Below are 14523 nucleotides of genomic sequence, written 5' to 3'. Positions count from 1 at the left end.
GCCGCAGCGGTACTACGGTTGGGGGCTACAGCGGTACTACCGCTGTGGAGCGGTACTGCCGCTTGTAGCACCCAAGCGGTACTACCGCTTCGGCCCGCGGTACTACTGCTGGGACCAGAGAGGGCACACTGAGAGAGGGGAACGAGCTCATCAACGAAGCGGAAAGGCTCGGAGGGTGTGCAAAGGAAGTGTACGTGATGATTCCACCCTAGCCTTTCCAAAGCGGACCTCCTCTTGATAGTACGGTGATCCCTACGAAACTAGTCCACCAAACTAATTCGAAAGTACTACACCGTCTTCGCTTCAAACTCCGAGGGGAGGGAATCGTCTCGTGCCAAAGGATGAATCTCTAAAAAACTCAATGCACACGATTAGTCCGCAAAAGCATTGTCATCAATCACTAAAATATCTTAGGGATAAATATGCCCTTACAACTCTCTAATCTTAATGAAGGCCAATATGCAAAGTGCTAACACTTTAAAAAGAGTTTTGGATACTTATTGTGGGAGCTCGGGGCAGATGGTAAGCAATGCCAAATCTAGTATATTTTTCAGCCCAAATACTCCAGTTGGCACAAGAGAGGATGTTTGTGGGGAACTACATATTGTAACTGAAGCCCTCTCAGATAAGTATTTGGGGCTGCCGACTATAGTTGGTGTTGATAGAAGTGATTGTTTTCAGCACCTTGTTGATCGAGTTTGTCAGCGTCTCAAAGGGTGGAAGGAAAAATTCCTTTCGGTGCAGGGCAAGGAAATCTTATTAAAGTCAGTGGCCCAAGCAATTCCATCTTATGCAATGTCAGTATTTAAACTCCCTAAAGGAATTTGCAAAACAATCACTGAATTAGCTGGTTTTTGGTGGGGTGATGGTGAGGAGAAGAAAAAGATGCATTGGTTTGCATGGTGGAAATTGTGTGTACCGAAGAAGAAAGGGGGCTTGGGATTTAGAGACCTTCACAGTTTTAACCTTGCTATGTTAGCAAAACAGTGTTGGCGACTAATCCAAAACCCGGACTCTCTATGTGCACGTGTTTTGAGCGCAAAATCTTATCCCGACGGAAACATCTTGCAAGCTGGACCAAAGAACGGGTCGTCATTTACTTGGCAGAGCATAGTTGTAGGTATTCAAACTTTCCAGAGGGGGTGCATTTGGCGTGTAGGTACAAGAGCACAGATTGATATATGGCGGGATCCCTGGATCCCTTCGAGTCCTTCAAGGAAGGTAATCACCCCTAGAGGTGCAACGATGCTCACATTTGTGGAAGAGCTTATTGATCCACACATTGGACAGTGGGACGAAGTGCTAATCAGAGATGTATTCTCTCCTGTTGATGCTCATAGGATCCTTCAAATACCTTTGAATGTGCAGATTATGGAGGATTTTATTGCTTGGAACTACACGCGATCGGGAACCTTTTCGGTAAGATCGGCATATCACAAGGAGTTCGAGCACCAATATGGGCGGCGTCTTACAAGAACAGATGGACAAGGAAATATACAGATGAATACCATATGGAAGGAAGTGTGGAATCTAAAACTCCCAGGAAAAATTAAGCACTTTATTTGGAAGGCGTTGAATGGCTCATTGCCTTGTTTTGGAGTACTGGCTAATAGGCATATTTCCGGTAGTGCACCAATGTCCTTTTTGTTCCATTGGGCTGGAAGACATCCAGCATTGTTTGTTTACGTGCAAACGGGCGAAGGAAGTCTGGACTGAATTGGGTTTGTTGGAAATCATCTCGGATGCGGTTGGGCAGGATCGCTCAGGTTCGATTACAGTCGAGGTTCTTAGCCGGATTAAAACGGTCAGGGAGGATCTGCCCACTGCAGAATTTATTATGGTGGCTGCTTGGTACTTGTGGTGGCAGCGCCGCCAACACTTGAAGGGCGAAGCGATCCAAACTGCGGACAGAGCTGCTACATCGATCAGAGTTTTAGCTACAAATTTCATTAGAGCATACACGAACAAGCAACCGGATAGAAAGCCATGATCACATGTGGAAGCGTTCGCTCAGCGACGTGGCTAAAATCAATGTCGACGCGACCTTCCAAGCTGAAACTTTGTCAGGAGCAACAGGTGCGACCGCCCGCGACAGTCGAGGGAAGTTTATCGCTGCAGCAATTTGGCACATCCCTCAGGTTAGCACTGTTGACTCGGTAGAGATAATGGCAATCCGTAATGGCCTATTCTTAGCGGGGAAGATCGGATGCAATAAGATCCTAATTGAATCAGACAACAGCTTTGTGGTTGAATTATTACAAAATCCGGATGCTCATGCTGGACTTGATGCGGTTATGGTGGCAGAGTGTAAGCAGCTAGCTTTGGATTTTGCTAGTGTTGAATACTCACATTGCTTCCGCGAGGCGAATGAGGTGGCACACAGATTAGCGCAAAAATTCTTGAGTGATAAATCTTCTATTTTCTGAGAATCGTTTATCCCTGACTTTATTACTCACTGCATTGTAAATGACTTGGCTATTATTCGAGGAATAAAGTCTTATTGGTTCAAAAAAAAAGAAAAAAATGTCAGTGTGCCGCCCACCCGTCCCCATGCCTCTCCGCCACACGTCTTGCCGTGCCGGCTTGCCATTGACCACCGTTGTCGCTCAGCCCTGCAGTGCTTCCACGATCACCACACGCAGCTTCCTTCTATCGTTGCCCTCGCCATGCTCTCCTGCATATTGGCATTGTAAAAAACACAGCAAGTTAACAATTAAAAAAGTTGTAAGTTCAACACGACGTCCCAGACAAGTTTGACAAAAAAGCTCAAACAAAATGAAACCCAATGAAAATTCAAATGGTAAAAGTTCAAGTCGCAAAACGAGAGAAGTCCAAAACATCGTTGCAAGAAAATTGAGTAAAAAAACACACTGAATTTTTTTTCTGTTGAAAAAATATCATTCAATTCAGCAATATAAACCATGCAAGTTCGGGGACTATGATACCCAAAAAACAAAGTAAGTCTAGTATGTGAAAACATGCTCAGTACAAACCCATACGAACATCAGTGCAAGTACTCTTTTTTTTGGAACCATTCAAAATTACTATAAAAAATACCTCAGTACAAATGTACACATAGATCAATACGACTACTATGTTTTCCAGACGGAAAAATAGTACGATTGGCCTTACCGTATTCAAAATTAATCTTAAATGGTCACAAATTTGAGAAAACGTTCAACATGACTAAGTTTTGTACTTTTGATAGCTTTCCAACGGTATACTATTTGCCCCATTTCGACAAACTATTTAAAAAAATCATGTTCGAAACCAATTTTCATCATATTCGAATTTGAATTTAAACTGTAAGGAATTAGAAAAGACTTCATATACGCAAATGTTGCGCAATTTCCATAGCTTTCCAACGCCGTATCATTTGCGCCAATCCAACAAACCGTTTGCAAAAATTCTTTTCGCCCAGAATTTTACCGTTTTTCAAATTACTTTTAAATCATACAAAATTTGAAAAAACATTCTATATATGGAAGATGCGGATTTTTGTATATTCAGTCTATTTTTCTATGATGAAGGCACACACAAAGTCGTGTGCAAATGGTTATCCCTCTAGTGCTTCAAAGATTCGTATTTTATTTCTTCAAATGTGTTGTGCGCCTGTTTGATGAGGTAGAACAATGTAAAATAGTGAAAATATCATTAAAGATACTTGGAAGTACAAATGTAAAAAATAAATAAGTTCTGATTCTCGTCAGGTAGGAAGTTTAGAGAAGAAAACATAAGTTTTTAAAAGAAAGGAATGGTAAAAATGTAAGTCCGTTCAACTATATAAACCATAAAGGTACGATGGTGATGACACCATCAGTAAGGATAAGAATGAGTGATTATTTTTTGAGAAGTACAAACTCTCTAGTACCATAAGTACCATAAATTAAAATTTAAAAATTGCATTAGTTCTAACTCAAGGAACAATAAATTTCAAAAAGAAAATAAAATTGTAGCAGTAAAAGTTTGGAGGAAAAAAGCAACTTAATAAATGAAAAAAAACAACAAGTTCACAACTACAAAAGTTGTATGTTCAAACATGACGTCTCAGATAAGTTTGGGAAAAAGCTCAAAGAAAAGAAAAACCCACGGAAACTCAAATGATAAAAATTCAATTCGCAAAAATGCGAGAAGTCCAAAACATCGTTGCAAAAAAAAATTGAGTTCAAGAAAAGAAACACACAAAACATTTTCTTTTTGAAAAAATATCATTCAGTTCAATGATATAAAGCATGCAAGTTCGAGGATGATACCGTAAACCATTGAAAGGTTACGAGGAAAAGCCGTACCAAAAAAAGATAGTAAAGTCTTGTCTACGAACACGCGCTCAGTACAAACCCATACGGACATCGGTTCAAGTACTTTTTTCGGAACCATTCAAAATTACTCTGTGAAAAATACCTCCTCAGTACAAGCGCGCGCGCGCACACACATATCAGTACGAGTATTCTATTTTTTCTGACGGAAGACATGGAACCACAGAAAAAGAAGGTCAAACCATGTACTCTACTGAAAAATCCTGAACCCTGTACATTTTTTCTGAATGGAGAGGGTACTGAACAATATTACTCCAGTGAAAATTTTGAAGGACCGCCATACTGCAAAATACATAATTTGTTATCACATTACTGGAAGTGAATTTTGAAGGATCGCCATACTGCAAAATACATAATTTGTTTGATCATGTACAAAACCAATTTGATACTTCATATTATTGAGTGCTACATATCATACCTAAGATTCTTCCTCCCGGCATCAATCACGTACGTAGGTGTCATGGATGATGATGCTCGACCTATTTATTTTTATTTCTCATCATCAGAAAATGGTGTAGGTTTTGACTTGGTATGGACGAGGACGATGATACAAAAGACATCAGGTGCAACGGTAATGGTAGTTGGTTCAGGTTGGACTTGATCATCATGTTGTCACCCGATGCCTTAGTAGATAGCCATAAACAATAGATGAGCCTGTCATTTAAATAAGTATTCATCAACCACAAAAGGAAATGGAGCCTACAGACTTCGGAGCTCACCATGACTGCTATGTACACACACTAAGATTTAGGAAATCTTCTTACCTTTGGTCTTATTACCAGACACATGCCCAAACATGGTAGTCATGCAAAATTCAATTTTCATAGAATGTTTTTTGTATGAACTAGCTAGCAGCTTGCTAGCCTTTTACTATTGATTTTTGGTATATATATGCAGGTTTGCGTCCATCTCATGTTGGCAGTGGTGGCGGCGACGATGACATCAACACGGTGCTACGAGCGGCGACGATGACGGCCATATTGTAGAACTGATATATATGGATGAATGTATGAATTGTATGACTGATTTGAGTATATGGATGAATGTATAAATATATGGATGCATGGCTGGATTGTATAATTGATTTTTTTTTAAATTCATTAATACTTTGTGGCCGCGTTGGTGAGTATGCTCACAGCACTACCTCGGAATCGTGGTGCCGTGGGTTAATGTCCACGGCATTGGTAATTAACATAGTGGTGGCGTGAGTGAACAGTGCCATGCCACAAGTATGTAAAATACCGATGGCGTGGGGCCGCACGTCACCGGTATTTTTTAACAACAATGGCGTCATATTAGTGGGGTCGACCCCTCATGCCAGCAATGTGGTTTTTAGAACGCTGGCACTAGCGTTTTCCGCGCTAGTGACGTGGCCTCACCCGGTGACGCGCTTGGAGCCGCCTAATGACGGTGGCCCTGAGCGGCTGGGCGTTCCACCTGTCATGGACCGCCCAGCCAGGTCGCCTGGGTGCGAGCCATCCGATTGTCCGGGCAGATCGGACGGCACACATCACCCCTGAATCGCCGCCGTGTCAAGCCACCACGGGACGAACGGCCAGGAGGTGCTCTCCGCCCGCGAGGCGCCCAGGGAGGTGGGTACCCACCATCTTTTATAGCCATCTCATGTGCAGATTATTCATGCATGTACATGATGGCTTTGTACTTGGTTTATCCCGTAGAGGTCGGATGACATAGACCTATTTATGATGTCATCTACCCACTTGGAGCATATGGGAGGTTTGTTCCATTCATGGATGGCGGTTTAATATTCAGACAGGATCTACCAATCATCCTTTTCATTTTTATGTAAAATGATATTTTTTTCTTTTTGTTCCCGTTGAACGTATTGGATGTGTGTAAGGTGGGTATCAAAGGCCGGGCTCGCTCAGTGCGGTTGTATCATCTCGATATATTGATTGAATGAAAATCTCCTTTATCTGAGAAAAAAATGTTAGTAAGTTCGATGGGATTTTAGTCATCAGCAAATGCTTTCACAGGACAAATACACAAGTGTTTCGCGAGCAATGTTATTATTTCACAATAAAAACAACCACTATTTATAGAATATGTGGTTAAAATGGACAGATCAAAATTGTCTATCTACTATTGAATGTATTGTCTGTATCACGATATACTTATTGCGTACATTAATTGGGAGCATTAATGTATTGGCAATATAGGAACCCAAATCTTACACCTGTCTTTGAAGAATATACATTATAAATAGAAAGCAATAAATGTATTATTGCTGAAGATATTTTTTCCTTGAATACGCCTTGTGGCGTATCTGAAGATATGATGCCAACATTAAATGATGACAAGAGTATGTAGCCTCGCCTCTATAAATTATGTATGAGGATCATGTATATGTATCCCAACAGAACACATGAGCTCTTACAAAAGAAAGGATTGTTTCAAACACCCGATGGGTTTTGTGGTAATAGTTGTCTTTCTGTACCTCTTGAATTCAACCTACTATGTTCGTCCAGTCATGTCGATAGATGCACATGGCAATCTACTAACCGAGATAAAGGTACGAGCAACACTCTAAAATATTATTCTTAAGACTTTTTGAAAAAAAATATTTTTAGCCAAAGATTCGACTCTTCGGTCCCTTGTATCCAAGTCAAGGTGCAATTTGAGGAAAATATTGCATCACATGTGACTTTTTAGCCATTCAACGGGATAAAATAATGGGACTTCTAGCTCCCAACTCTCTCTCTCTCTCCCAACCCTCTCTCTCTCTCTCCCTCTCCCTCTCTCCCTCTCCCCTCCCCTCTCTCTCTCTCTCTCTCTCTCTCTCTCTGTGTGTGTGTGTGCAACAGGAATGTGTGGCTCTTGTTCTAACCATCTATGGACACTAAATGTGTGCGTCACAAAAACCTAATTAACTACACATTTTAAAATTTATCATAATTGCCACAAACTTATATATGATGCTCAAAGCATGTTATCACATAATTTTGTGATTTCGTGTGAAAATATTATTGTGAACTTTTGTAAATTATCTCAACAGTAACAACATTATTTTTGCAGCACGCAACTCTTGCAGAGCCACACCATTTTGACTTGTCTAGGAGGGACAGATTTCCTTCTGGAGAAGACCAAGATAACATTGTTGCTGGGGTAAGTCACCACAATTTAAGGATGGAGGAACATATGCTATTCCAATGGAAGGAGTAATTTGTTTTCCTATTTGTGCACTCCAATCAGACAGGAGGGACAAAACCTTTAGTTACCTAGAAGGGATAAGATATTCATCCATATTTGAATTATCAAGTATACTTAAACGTTTTTTATTGCCAGGTAGCTGTGTGGAGGACACAACCAGGAAAATACTATGGTCTCCGAGCTAAAATAGGTGTCTGGGCTCACCCGAATCAAAAACATTCTCAAGAATCCGGAGCATCCATATCTGTTGGTGGAAAATTTGGACCCATGTTGTTAAGCCAAGTTGAAGCCGGGTTTCATGTAAAATCTAAAACGAACTAACCACATAAATGTACATGCTGCTACGAAATGTCCAGTTTTCTGATTTTGTTTTTTCACTCAGGTTTTTCCTGACCTGTATAACAACAGTGATGTTCGCTTCTTTACGTTTTGGACTGTAAGTGCAAACCATTTTGTTTTCATTGTGCAAGTCTTTTAAAAAAAATCAAGGACACTAAAACTCATAACAACCTCTTTGTTTTTACCATTACTTAGAGGGATGGATATAGATCAACAGGATGCTATAACCTAAAATGCAGCGGATTCATTCCTGCTAAAGGAGCTGCACTTGTTCCGGGTCAAGCAGTTGGTCCTCCCTCAACATATGATGGAGAAGATCACCACATCACAATTAGCCTACACACGGTATGCCTCAAATTGGTTTCAAAAAGTTTTGATATAATTAAGAAGTTTGCTATTATCAATCATGCCTTATAATCTTGAGGAAACCATGGAAATATCAAAATAATGTATAAATTTTGCAAGAGAAAGGAATGAAAAATCCAGTTCAAGCTAGGCACATATTAATATCACATATGAATAAAAATAGCATGATCCTACCCCCATTATATATGTTAGTAGGATCAATATATATTTGTGGTTCAATTAGCAATGTAATGCAAATTAAAATTACACATTGCATCTGGATCTTTAGGATTTTCTATTTGCAATGGGTTGAAAGGGAGACCCTACCTTTAACTTCCATTGAGGTATGTAAGACGTAAGAATATATAGAAAAGCTACATACTTTATGGTCTTTGAGCATAATGGACGATTTTAGGATGTACCCATATCTGTAGTGTATTTATTCTAGGACAGTCTCTATCATCTTCACCATTACCATGTTAACCGCTATCTTTGTACCAAAAGTATTTCAAATTGTCAACATAAGGTGGATGCGGTGACTAATCCTCCGTTGCGACATGAATCTTAATTTGAAAACCCAAGGATTGACCCATGCATATGTGTAAGCCATTTGCTAGTAATTGATTTTGTTTATCTTTTGTATTGAAATTATAGGACCCTAATACAGGAAACTGGGTATTATACCAGGACGACCTAGAGAGGCCTTCTTTCCTAGGGCATTTTCCTAAAGATCTTTGCCCGGAGTTGAATGGTGTTGCACCCCAAGTATTATTTGCTGGGTTTGCGACTTATCCAAGGAATGACAGAGGGCCGGCAATGGGCAGCGGGCATTTTCCCGTGGAAGGTGAAAGAAAAGCAGCATACTTTAAGAACATGAAGATATTCGACTCAAATGCTAGTGCTCATGATCCTATTCCAAGCATCATGGTCCCTTTGATGAATAGGCCAGACTGCTACAAGTTGGGCGACATTCCTCTTGGAGTAAAGGATAGTTATTTGTTCTATTATGGTGGGCCTGAAGGTTGTCATGGTTGATAACTAACAAATGCTTTCGGTTGCAAGTCTATACCTTATTTTTTGTACTAATAAAGCAAGGTGTGTTTTGCTAATTTTTTCATCCGTTCATCTATATTTTAAAATATGTACTTAACTAAATTTTTGAAAAATTATGCAAAGTAATTATTATATATATATATATATATATATATATATATATATATATATATATATATATATATATTAGAATATTTGCAACTAAAATAAGAGTGAAAACTGAAATCAGAAAACAACAACAAAAATTGAAAAAAAGGGAACAAACTTGCGCTTAATGCCCCATGGGCGTTTGAGGCGAGCACTCCTGCCGTATCACGTGAAAAACACACAAAAGGAAAATTCACGGCAGCTCGGAATCGAACCCTGGACCACCGCGGCGGTGGTTGTCGCAACGATAGCCAATAGACCAAACGAGACCTGGAACATAATAGCAGCGAACATAGCAGCGCACAAATTTAAGAACTATCATCTCATACAGACATGCTGCAGGTGAGTAAAATCAAACTGTAGCAATACTGTAGCTACTGTGTTTTCGTTACAAATGTACATATTTCAAATTTCGAAAATGTATTTCAAAGCACGAACACTTTTAAAAAACATATGAAAATGGTTCAAAAACCGAATGTTTTTTCGACAACACAAACATTTTTTTAAAAATTGTAACATTTTTTATTGTTGCGAACATTTTTGTCGATTTTTTGCACATTTAAAAAAATTGCAAACATTATTCTGTAAGTGTGATTTTTTTAGAAATAAGAAAAAAATTTCAAATTCTAAACATTATCTTGGAAAACGTGAACAATTTCTAAAATTTAGGAGCATTTTTTAAAACACGAATATTTTTTGAAAATCGGACAAATTTCAACTTTACAAACACTTTTAAAACGCAAACATTTTTAAAAATTTGAGACATTATTGAAAACGTGAATATTTTTCCAAAATTTGTGAACATTTTTGAAAACACGGTTATTTCTTGAAAGTTGTGAACATTGTTTTAAAACATGAACATTTTTTAAAACCGAGAACATATTTCTAAATTTGCAAACAATTTTGAATTCTAAACATTATTTAAATTTTCCAATTTTTGAAAAAGGAAATAGAAAAAGAAAAGAAAAGAAGAAAGCAAAAGAATAGATAAAAACAAAAATGAAAATTTTAAAAAGAATCAGAAAGGAAAAAACGAAAGAGAAAAAGCCTAAAAGAAAACCAGCCACAAAAAAGAAAAAATGATCAGGAGAACCTTCTAGAAGGTTCCCAAAACCTAGAGAAAACCAACCGTCCTTAATAGCTACGGCAACCGCGAACGGGCCGGCCCAGATCGCGCCGCTCGCTCCTGACCCGTGAAGCCTCAACAGCTTGACGCAACGTGTGTCATATAAGATTTCCCAGCGCATAAGTCGCTCCCTAGAAGGTTCCTCAGAGCTGGAGTTTCTCTGGGCTGGGCCATTAAGGCGATTCAAGCCCAACCAGTTTTGGGAAGGTTCTAAATTTTTCTGTTTATTTTCCTTTTGGCTTTCTTTATTTTTCTTTTTCCTTTTATTTTTCCCTTTTCCTTTTGTTCCTTTTTCGGTTTTCATTTTTATTCTTGTTTTTTCAATTTGCAAAAATCTTTTAAATTCGTGATTGTTACTGTTTTATTTTTATTTTTTGTTTCAATGTGGGAACATCTTTTTTAAAAAATTCTAAATATTTATTGTAATTGTGAACAGTTTTTCGAAATCACGAACACTTTTTCTAAAATGACGTACTTTTTTACTTTTCACATTTTGCGAATTTTCCTTTTAAATTCTCGAACAGTTTTTTGTTCATCAAATTAAAAAAATGTTGATCAGTTTTAGAAAAATGTTAATCAATGTAAAAAAATGTTCACCAAATTCATTTTTTTTCACGGATTTAATACATGTTCAAGAGAAGTCAAAATATATTGGTCAAATTACAAAAATGTTCATAACATTACAAATTTGCTCATAGATTTTCATAAAATATTCATCAAATTTTTGAAGAAATTTTTTTGAATATAAATTTTGGTTGTGAATTTTAAGAAATATTCATTGAATTCAAAATTTGTTCATGAAATATAAAAAATGTTCGTCATTATTGAGAAATGCTCATAAAAATTGTTCATTAAAATTCAAAATATGTTCCTTCTTTTGAATTCATGAACTTCTTTTGACAATTCACAATTCAAAATGTTTTTAAATTCTATAGCGAATCCGGAATTGTTTTAATATAGAATAAAATAATAACATAAAATAGGACAGTAAAAGTGAAAAATGAAACGAAAAAAATGGGGCGCCCCGCCCCGCACATGGGCCAACCCAACAGGGCACGCGTGGGGGAGTCATGGTGCGCGCTGCCGCGAGAGGGGGCGCCCGACGCGTGGTATAGGACCTCCCGAGGGGCTTAGAGCAACTCTAGCAGACCCCGCATTCCGCTCCGACCCGTAAAATAACCGCCAAAATGCGGGTCGGGGCGGAAAAACCAGCCCGATCAGACCCCGCATCCCGCCCCGGCCTGCAAAAAATTTTAGGGGGCGCGGCAAAATCCCGACCCCAATCCGGGGAAACGCGGGTTTCCCCTCGCGGCTGCGGTGCCCTATATATAAGCGGAAGCGGTTGGTGGTGGGACATTTTATCCCGCGCTTTCTCCCACCAACCACCTCTCCTCTCCCCCTCGCGCCGCCGCCGGCCGCCGCCCAAGATTCCGGCGAAAGCAGCCGGCAGGAGCATGCCGGAAGGCCACCACGCGCACGAGGCCTCCCCTCCCTCCCCCCTTGTATCGGCGGGCCGCCGGATTTGCAGATCTGCGGCACTTCATCGCGGGTCGCCGGATTTGGCTTTTTCCAGCCGCCGGTTGATGTCCCAGGCTATGGAGTGGTCGGGGAGCCTCTCCCGCAGCCCAGGCAAGGGCGCATCGCCGCATGCAGGTACGGGTTCGTCCGTCCGCCGCCGCCGAAGGTTTGCGGGCATGGACTCGTCCGGCCGTCCACCGGGCTCGGCGCTTGCGCAGCGTCTTTGTGGCTTGCCGATGCCGCTCATACAGTGCGACGACTGCACGCGGGAAGTGCTGCTGCTCACTTCGGGCACGCCGAAGCATCCTGGATGGGTGTTCTTCAAATGCGAAAACGACGGGGTACGTTCACTTGCGGTAGCTCATTTCATAGTTCATTCTTTAGTTCAATTACGGTACCTCACTTCGAGCTTGCTCACTTTTTTGTGTAGGACGATGGATGCTCATTTTGGTTTTGGGAAGGCCAATACATTGATTTGTTGATAGAAAGAAATTTAATAGATGTTATTGCACTCCTTAGTACAATCGAAGGCAATGATGCGGCTGCATGTGCAACTAGAGGGGAAGCAACGTCTACTTCTTTCGAACCAAAGATGAAGATGGAAGAATGCAAAATCAAGAATCCACAGATCAACAACGAATGCATGGAGAAGATATTAGTCCAACTAGTGGGAGCAGTTATGGAAGTTGGAAATCTTCTAAAATGCATACTTGTGGTTCTTGTTTTCTTTGGTCTTGCTATTCTAGCAAAGATTTGGTGATGTCTTTTGTATCCAATGTTGTTGATAAAGCAAAGCAATGCAATATGCTAGATCAAATTAAGGTGCAAATTTAAGTTTTGCGGGCCGGGAGGAGCTGCGCCAGATCAGACGCCGCAACCCCAACCCGTAAAAAAGCATATTCCGGGAATATCCTTTTTTACGGGTCCATTATGCGGGGTCTGCAACTGCGACCGTCCGCGCCGGCCCGCAAAGCCGTTTTTCCGCGAACTGCAAAAACGTTTTGCGGGTCGGGAGGATGCGGGGTCTGCTAGAGTTGCTCTCAGCCTCAGGAGTAACGACGGGAAGCTCCCTGGCGCCCACGAGAAAAAAAAGAAGAAACCACAAAATAATCGTAAAAAAACAAAAAAATTACTGAATTCAAAAAACTTCATGGATTTTGAAAAAAAAATCATGAACTAGAAGAAAGTTCATTAATCTAAAAAAAAGTTCATCGCATTTGGAAAAGTTCTTCAATTTTGTAAAAAAGATCATTAAATTTTAAAAAAACATCAATTTTGGAAAAAGTTCATCAATGTTGAAAAAAGGTTATCAATCTTGAAAAAAAATCATCAAATTTTAAAAGCGTTCACCAACTTTTGAAAAAAAGGTCATCGACTTTGAAAAGAGTTCATCAAAGTTCATCAATTTTGTAGAATTTTCTGTAAAATTCATCGGTTTTAAAATCAGTATATTGATTTTGAAAAAAGCTCATCAAATTCTATAAAAAAATTCACAAATTTGAAAACTTTCATCATTTAAAAAAAAACTTCATCGATTTTGGAAAACTTCCACAAAATGTAAGTAAAGAAAAAAGGAAAAAAAAGAAAAGGAAAAAAAAGCAAATAAAGAAAAGGGAGAACTCATCATAACAAAGAGTTGTGGTCGGGTAGTTAGTGCAGTTTATCGGGGACAACACATCCCTGGTTCGAGTCTCCACACGGGCGTTATTTTTTCGATTTAAACACAAAAGAAACAAATAGCTAAACAGGTCGCCCAGCTTGGAGGGCTTTAGGTGCCCGTCTGTAAAATGCTCTGTAACGGATGCCTGACAACCTATTCCTCGCCAGGTGGAGCGTGTGCCTGCAGTAGAGCATCTACGACCGGACCCCTATACCCGCGCTAAACATCCGGACAGGCTGCCTGGTTAGTGACCGGATGCAAAAACTCCACCCAAATAGGCAACCCCAATATCCGACCCATATATGGGGCGGATATAAGGACATCCGGACGCTCCCGCGTGTGGGCGCCACATCGGATCAGCCCTGTAGGGCCCGCACCGCCCCCACAAAAACCCCATCCCTTCTTAAGAACCCGAGTTTCACCTCAATCCACACTCATCTTCTCCGCTCTCCTTCTCTCCTCCGCTTCCTCCCAAACCCTACCCTCCCCACCGCCATGGCCAGTTCTTGTGAGCGCTCCGACAACGAATCCGATCCCATCGACTGGGACAGTCTCGAGAAGGAGGATGACGTCGGATATAGCTCTGATGCGTCGAACGACTTCGCGCTCTCTTGTGGACACCGACGGTAGCTCAAGCTCCCTCGCGTTCGCTGCTAACTCCTCCACCTCCCGCCGTAGGAATGCGGGATGCAGTCGCCGTTCCCGCTCCGCGCCGATCTGATCCGTCCTGCGATCATCTCCGCTTCCCGTCCAGTGCGCGCACCACCCGGGCGGCGCTGGCTGCTCGTGTCTGCGGCTCCAGTGCACATGCTCATGTCGACGTCGGAGGCGAAGGCCACCCGACACGA

The 14523-nt window shown here is 40.7% G+C and overlaps 1 protein-coding gene across 1 annotated transcript; it reads left to right on the top strand.

The window, feature by feature from the left end:
• Window positions 1-6712: 6712 nt before the first annotated feature.
• On the top strand, window positions 6713-9280 carry LOC109762369 (protein neprosin-like). Its single transcript, XM_040388447.3, has 6 exons — window positions 6713-6849; window positions 7353-7442; window positions 7623-7787; window positions 7870-7923; window positions 8022-8171; window positions 8826-9280. The coding sequence occupies exons 1-6, from the start codon at window positions 6742-6744 to the stop codon at window positions 9204-9206; spliced, it is 948 nt and encodes a 315-aa protein (XP_040244381.3). The 5' UTR covers window positions 6713-6741; the 3' UTR covers window positions 9207-9280.
• The last annotated feature ends 5243 nt before the right edge of the window (window positions 9281-14523 follow it).

The sequence above is a fragment of the Aegilops tauschii genome, chromosome 5 (genome assembly GCF_002575655.3).
Source record: "Aegilops tauschii subsp. strangulata cultivar AL8/78 chromosome 5, Aet v6.0, whole genome shotgun sequence".
In the NCBI taxonomy this organism is placed as follows: domain Eukaryota; kingdom Viridiplantae; phylum Streptophyta; class Magnoliopsida; order Poales; family Poaceae; genus Aegilops; species Aegilops tauschii.
The sequence above is the reverse complement of the archived record's forward strand: the minus strand, read 5'-3'. Positions and strand labels throughout refer to the sequence as shown.

Bases quoted from the DNA above. Each gene is read 5' to 3' on its own strand.
- LOC109762369 (XM_040388447.3), top strand. From the start codon at position 6,742: ATGGGTTTTGTGGTAATAGTTGTCTTTCTGTACCTCTTGAATTCAACC. The intron at 7,788-7,869 runs GTAAAATCTAAA...TTTTTCACTCAG, and splicing joins AAGTTGAAGCCGGGTTTCAT to GTTTTTCCTGACCTGTATAA. The intron at 7,924-8,021 runs GTAAGTGCAAAC...ACCATTACTTAG, and splicing joins GCTTCTTTACGTTTTGGACT to AGGGATGGATATAGATCAAC.